The sequence below is a fragment of the Rattus rattus genome, chromosome 8 (assembly GCF_011064425.1).
Source record: "Rattus rattus isolate New Zealand chromosome 8, Rrattus_CSIRO_v1, whole genome shotgun sequence".
In the NCBI taxonomy this organism is placed as follows: Eukaryota; Metazoa; Chordata; class Mammalia; order Rodentia; family Muridae; genus Rattus; species Rattus rattus.
Window position 1 is genome coordinate 87087927 of NC_046161.1, and position 7500 is coordinate 87095426.

General features: G+C 46.6%; 1 protein-coding gene across 1 annotated transcript in view; it reads left to right on the forward strand.

Annotated features, from left to right (window-relative positions):
- The first annotated feature begins 6334 nt into the window (after nucleotides 1–6334).
- The window catches only part of Pcolce2 (procollagen C-endopeptidase enhancer 2), a 56465-nt gene continuing 55299 nt past the window's right edge, over nucleotides 6335–7500 (forward strand). The window contains 3 exon segments of the mRNA XM_032909576.1: nucleotides 6335–6443; nucleotides 7175–7239; nucleotides 7242–7282. Of these exon segments, the coding sequence (XP_032765467.1) occupies nucleotides 6364–6443; nucleotides 7175–7239; nucleotides 7242–7282 (186 nt within the window). The 5' untranslated portion in view covers nucleotides 6335–6363.

The following is a 7500-nucleotide window of genomic DNA, read 5'->3' on the forward strand; positions in this document are numbered from 1 at the left end:
CCCAGGTGAAATTCTGGCCGTTATTCCAGGGTAATAAGCCTTGAGTCTTTTTCTCTAACTCTGCAAATGCTATTGTGAATTGCTTTCTTGGCTGTGTTTGTGAGTATGAAGACATTTCCGATTCAGTCCCTCTGTAACACTGACTTTTGGTAGGGTAGAAGGAAAGTTTACTTTTCTTCCTAATGGATAATGTTTATAAGTATATACATATTTTTGAGACAGGGTCTCTCTATGAAGCCTTGGCTATTTGGATCTCTAGGTAGACCAGGCTAGCCTTGATCTCACAGAGGCCTGCCTCTTTGACTCTAGAGCATTGAGATGGAAGGCACATGCCACTAGCATGTACCTGGCTAGGCACAGAAATTTTTTAAGTGAACTTCTAATTGTAGAATTGAGAGAACACAGAGTATCTACCCATTGAATACTGCACAGAACTCGAAGCCAGCAGGGTTCCTCCATGTTGGTATTATTTCTCGAGATGACTTCAGAGGCTCATTCTGCTGCTCAGTGTGGAGCGCTCAACTAGCACAGGCACAAGGCTTGGGGTTCAACCCCAGCCATCAGGATAATAATAACAATAGTAACACCGGTGGCTAAATGAGCAGATAAAAAGTTTAACCTGACAAAGACAATTTGAGCACTGAAGTATTAGTGTCAAAACTCAGCCAGCATATCTTTCCCTAAGAGAACACAGGGAATTCCCAATTCCACGGCTCTAAAGAACTAAAGTATCATGGGAATAGTAAGAATGTTTTCTTATCATTCACTCAGGTAGTGCAGCAGCTTCCCAGAGCCCTCTGCCTCCTCACGTTGTAACCCAGAGACCAATGATGCTCAGTTGGTGCACAGAGCCTACCTGAGCTCCTCCAGGTCCAGCTTAGAACAGAGAGAGGGAGAGTCCAGAAACTCATGGCCTCCTGCTCAGCCGATCCAAAGCCCTGGTTGGTTTGGTTTCCGGGCACTTTTCAAGATGACCAGAGGAAGCCGTGTATCTTGACTTGCTTCCTGTTGCTCTGATAAACACCACGATCAAAATCAGTTTAGAGTCAGGAAGGGTCTATTTGAGGTTCACGTCCAGTGAACATCCATCCACCTTTGAAGGAAGTCATGGCAGCAATCTGGAGGCAGAGGCTGCCACAGAGGCCATGGAGGATCCCTGTTTGCCAGTTTGTCCCATAGCTTCTGTTCAGCTACCTGATAAGGTCCCATTCAGGATGATGCTGCCCACAGTGGGCTGGACCCGCCCACATCAATCATCCATAAAGACAGTCCAGCATTCTAGAGGCTGAGGCAGGAGGACTGTTGTAACTTATAATCAGCCTGAGTACATAGTGAATCCTAGGCTAGCCTAGGTTAAAGGTTAAACCTTGTCTTAAGTTAAAAAGAAAACAGATAATCAGGAGTTACTCATACCATACCTGGGGTTGTGTTGGAAACCCCTCTTTTTAAAAATTGGTTATTTTGTTTATTTACATTTCATATGTTATTCCCCCTTCCCAGTTTCCCCTCCAAAAACCCTCCATTCCACACCTCCTTCCCCTGCCTCCATGAGGGTGCTCCCCCACCCACTCCTGTGCCCCACCTCCCTAGCATTCCCCTATGCTAGAGCATCAGGCCTTCACAGGACCAAGGGCTTCCCCTCCCATTGATGTCAGACAATGTCATCCTCTGCTACATATGCAGCTGGAGCTATGGGTCCCTCCATGTGTGCTCTTTGGTTGGTGGTTTAGTCCCTGGGAGCTCGGGGGGGGGTTGGCTGGTTAATGTTCTGTTCTTCCTATGGGGTTGCAAACCCCTTCGGCTCCTTCAGTTCTTCCCCTAACTCCTCCATTGGGGTCCCAGGGTTCAGTCCGATGGTTGGCTACAAGCATCCACTTCTATATCAGTGAGGCTCTGGCAGAGCCTCTCAGGAGACATCCATATCAGGATCCTGTCAGCAAGCACTTCTTGGCATCAGCAATAGTGACTGGGATGGATCTGCAGGTGGGGCAGTCTCTGCACGGCCTTTCCTTCAGTCTCTGCTCCACTCTTTGTCCCAGTTTCCTTTAGACAGGAGCAATTCTGAGTTAAATTTTTGTGAAGGGTAGGCAGCCCCATTCCTCAACTGGGAGCTGTGCCTAACCTCTGGATATGGTCTCTACAGGTTTTCTCTCTGCTTTGTTGGGGGGTATTTAGCTAATATCATCCCCGTTGGGTCCTGGGAGCCCCTTGCTTTTCTGGAATCTGGGACTTTCTGGTGGCTACACCCAGTTCCCCATTCCCCATTGCGACACACCTCTGTCCAACTTCCTGACACCCTTCTGTACATCCTGCCCCACCCTTTACTTAAAGCAGGCTACAAATATTTATGGCAGCTATTGAAACACTCTTGTGGACTTTATTTTAAAATAAAATATGAAACAGGATTAAAAAATTAAATTTGGCTTGGATTTTTACAAAATGTTCGTTATATTTCAGACCAGTACTAATTCTCATCATAAACAAGGACTGGTTCAATTTGAACTTTTCTGGTGTGCGTGTGTGTGTGTGTGTGTGTGTGTGTGTGTGTGTGTGTGTGTGTGTGTTTGCACACGTGCATGCGTACATGCTTCCGTGTATGGTCAGAGGTTGACATCCATAACATGCTACCTAGTGTTTTGAGACAGAGTCTCTCTCTCACTGAATCTGGAGCTCCCGTTTCAGAATGGCTGGCAAGGGAGCCCCCTGCATCTGCCTGTCTCTGACCTTCCCGCTCTGTACTCTCTGCTTTTATGTGGGTGCCGGGGGTCTGAACTCCGATCCTCCCTCGACTCACTTGGTCATCTTCTCAGCCCCAGTGGAAACTTAAACTGTAACTTTCCTGATGAAACCACATTATGAACTGCAACTCTTCTCTTCGCTTTGGACCCTTACTGCTGCTGTCTGTATCTGGAGTGGCCCTCAAAGGCCTGAGTGTCAAGACCCTCAGCTCATGGTACTATCGTCCAGTGGTAGAGATTTCAAGAGGTGTGGTCCTGTGGGCAGTGACTGAGGGTCTACCCTTCTCTAAGCAGGTAGATGGATCCTGGTTCCTTCTTGGTTCTTGTTCTCTTTACTCTCTCTGTAGGAGGAACAGTTTGGCTCCCCCTCAGGCTCCTGCTGTGATATACTGCCACAGGCTGGAAACAACACAGTCAGTCAGTCACAGATGGAACAAAACCTCTAAAAAGGTAAGATTTGTAACCTCTTTTATCTTTGTAATTTGATTGCTGCAGGGGGTGTGTGTGTGTGTGTGTGTGTGTGTGTGTGTGTGTGTGTGTGTTCGTGGGGTATAAAGACAACGGAATCACGTTTGAGAAAGCACCGTCAGGGTCCACGTATCTCACAGGTTTCCTTTAATCATTAATACTTTAGTATCAAAAAGCATTCTCTTGAGCTTGGAGTGTCCCTCAGAGGTAAAGCTCACGCTTAGCGTGTCTTGAGGCCCTGCATCCAATCCAAAGAGGGGGGAGGAAGACAAAAGTCATCCTAGTTTGGAGACTTTTCGTCAGCAACCTTCTTTGGCTTCTTTCGGTGGTTCACCATGTAAAGCTCCCCATCGTCTCCTGTTTGTCAATATCGTTTACATCCAGACCTATATTGTTTCAATGATGGATCTTTTATAGGGCTAATCCTGACTTGTGAGTGACTGTTGGATTTACGGCGCATTCTTAGATGTTTACGAGGTTGATAAATGATCCAGAGACGAAGCAGCAGACACAATGGCCCACTCGATGTCAATGCTCTGCAGAGCACGCGCTACGTTTGCAAGTGGTCAGGTCACAGACTATTTTGTTCCCGTTCCCGTGACTTATACTCTCTGTGCAACCAGGCAAGGGTAACACATCCTTTGAGGAGGAGGAGGACTCCTTGCCTCTCCACTCTGCTATCCTCGAGATGGCCCTACCCACAAAACTATGCCTCTCCCTTCGCTGCTGCCTGCTGTCCTGTAGCTTTTTTTACCCCAATTCTGATCATAAAACCCCGGAAACTGATCTCACACATGTGAAGTGTACACACTCTGTCAGAGGTCCCTTGAGTCGATCTCAAATTTAACACATTAAACATCCAGGATATTCACGGTTTATAATTTTGGTCAGAACTGTAGTTCCAGGTCAAATATGTGTTTTTTAAGAGCAAATAACATGGTTCTTAATAAACTTTTTAAATCACATGGTAAGATCAATGTCTTTTTTATGAATGTCAGCAACAACAGACTGATCCGTGTTAGAACCTTTTACTTTTTAAAGAGAAAACAAACACAGCTATTGGTTCATACATTAAGAAAATACTGCTGCAGATTTACCCGCAAGCAGTTTTCTATTTATGCATGGTCAATACTATTTCATTTTATTTTTTTAAAAAATCCTACAAATGAAGTATTTTCAGGCATGAGAGCTCCAAAGTATTACAAAGCGAAAGATTGAGCAATGTTTTCACGTTAGAACTCCAAACTGTGACTTTGTAATAAACTAACTACAAACTCTTGAGTTTTTTTTTGATAGCTCATTCTGGAAATGTGTATAAAATAAACAACTTGTTTTCCTCCTGGCTCTTTTAAAGACGTTTTTACTTAGTTGTGGGTGTAAGTTTCAGAATATAATGTACGCTGCCAAGTTCTGTAATTCCTTTTACAAAAATGTCATGCAGGGTGTGGCACATTTAGGGAATTTTTCCTAAAGTTGTAATTCCTGGTAAGGTTCTTGCCCCCACCAACTTTAAAGAATGAAAACAAAACAAAACAATGCAGGGTGCTGGGGGAGGGTAGAGAAATGGATCAGCACCCACAAGGTGGCTCACAACTGACTGTAACTCCAGTTCCAGGGACCTGTCACCTTTTTCTGGTCTCTGTGTACACTGTACACAAACACACACACACACACACACACACACACACAATGCATAGATATATACATGTAGGCAAAACACCTATTAACATAAAATAAATAAATTAATTAAAATTGTTTTAAATGCTAAGGCAATTTTAACTCTGAAAAGGACTCTGGTTCCTAGACAGGTCCTTGGGTTTTCTAGCTTTTTTTCTTTTCCTTTCTTTTCTTTTCTTTTTTTTCCTCAAAACAGGACTTCTCTGTGTAGCCTTTGCTGTCCTGAAACTCACTCTATAAACCAGGCTGGCCTTGAACTCAGAGACCTGCCTGCCTTTTTGCCTTCCAAATACTGGGATTAAAGGCATGCGCCACCACTGCCTGGTGGGCCTTCTGATGTTTACACTATTGCCTGTGGTCACAGTTATTTGCTTGCCAGAGTTCTTAAGATTACAAACTCATTATTAGAAATTAAATTTTCAAAAAATATTTGTGTATGTGCCCACAAAGGTCAGGAGAGGGTAATAAGCCCCAGGGAGCTGGAACTGAACTTGGACCCTCTGAAAGAGCCATAGGCAAATACTGTTATTCTCAGTACTATCCAGCTCTCCCTTCAGCCCTGGACTCAGGGGTATTGATTAGTACTGCCTTGCCTCGTTTTTGTTTGTTTCTTTTCTTTTTTCTTATCCTTACACAGGTGAACCCAATGTAAAAGGAGCAACAGTGACGGAACCTCCATTTAGGTTGTATCTCCCACAAGTGTCCAGTGCATTCTGCTCTTGTTGGTCTTTCATGACTCTCTGGTGACATAAAAAAAAAAAAAAAGTATGAAAATTTTCTGACGTTAAAAGAAAGCCTGGATGAGCCGTCCTCGGGGATATAGTTTGTAAATCTTAGCTCATCAATAAAGTTTGTTTTTCCAGTCTTTGGGGAAACTTCAAACAACAGAGGTGCCTGCAGAGAAAGACCATTTCCAGAACCTCACGTGGGTGGTGAGATGAGAGGATCTGACATTTAATGACAATTCACTCACAAATCGCTTGCTTGCAAATGCATGTTGAAATCTGCCCACAAAACTATCTCTCTAGCCCTTGTTACACTCCGGTGCACACAGGCTCTAGCGCGAGTGTATTTAAAGCGAGAGTGAGGGCTGGAGGTCCACTATGGAAGGATCTCTTTACTTGCCCCTTGGGGCTGCTACTCCAAGAAAACAAAGGAGGAGCCGGGTTCCCCAGCAGTTGCGCATGAGGGCAGCTGGGGGCAATCCCCAAACCCCACCCTGGAGAGCCTAGGCTGGCCTTGGGTACCGCTGGCGGGGCTCCCTTCCCCCGCGGCCGCCCAGGGGACAGGCTGTGGCCCCTCCCGCCGGAGAACAAACGGGACATTCAGCCGCCGCCGGTGGCTGCCAGGGCGCGTCCCCCGGGGAAATTAGGCGTGGAGTCGGCCCCGATCGCCTTCAAAAGCCGCCCTCCCGCCGGCCGCGGCGCACTCGGTACCTGGCTGCGGGCGCCGGGCGGGATGCCGCAGTGAGTTGCCGGCCATGGGGGGCGCGAGCGCCTGCTTCCCGCTCTGCCTGCTGCTGGCCACCGCGCAGCTGGCCCGGCCGCAGACCCCAGAGAGGTAACGCCCCCCGACCCTCTTCTCAGCTCCCGGGACCCCGCACAGCGCCACTGCGGGCTGCCACGCTCCCCCTAGGGCTCCTGGGCCACCACGTGGCGCGGCTCGCCCTCCCTCCCTTGCCTTGCCTCCTAGCGGTATGGGCCGGGTGCAGGGAACACTAGCGCTCGAAAGTGCGCCCACCTTCGTCCCGCACTTTTCTTCCCAGCCTCGGCCAATCTAAGGCTAACCTGGGGAGCCGCTCTTTTAAGTGACTCCTCTCTTACATCCGAGTTCCTGGGCAGAAGCACCTACTTCCAACTCCCTTATCACCTCTAGCACGGGGAGGGGCGCGCTGAAACACCCAAGTTTTCCAAGGCCTGTCTAAATCCGGAGACAAACTTTATCTTTACCAAGTCTTTTAAACCATGCAGCTCTCCCAGAGTGGTTCTCAAAACCTCCCCCACTGTCCCCCTTAAATCATTCAATTTTTATACAACTTTTTTGAGTGGGATATTTTATTATGGATGCACACACATGACCTGTCTTAATGATGAATATTTGGGCGAGTGGGTTATTGGGCTATAATTTAAAAAATTCTAAGGGGTGGCAAGTTTTCAGATCTTTTCTCTGGTGTAAGATTTCGTTAAACAACATTAATTCGTTCGTACCAGCACGTATGCCTTTTTGAAATTAGCATTAGATTGCTAGACTGCATATCAATTTAAACGTCCTCTCCTCTGTTATTTTCGCAGACCTGTTTTCACATGTGGCGGTATTCTTACCGGAGAGTCTGGATTTATTGGCAGTGAAGGTTTTCCTGAATGTACCCTCCAAACAGCAAATGTACTTGGAAAATCACAGTAAGCATTTATTTTAAAGGTGTTCTTCTGGAAGTGAGTACTGGAAACAGTTCATACCGATGCCGTTTGCCTCTGGTGTCAGGATTTGCGTTAGTGGCAGAGGCCAGAAAACGTGAAATGTTGGATTTACTTCAACTGTCTGGGAGGCTTGGTAAGAGGCCTGGTGGCGTCCTGCAATAGTGATTAGACTGGGCTCCAGATGATGGTGGAAGGAATGA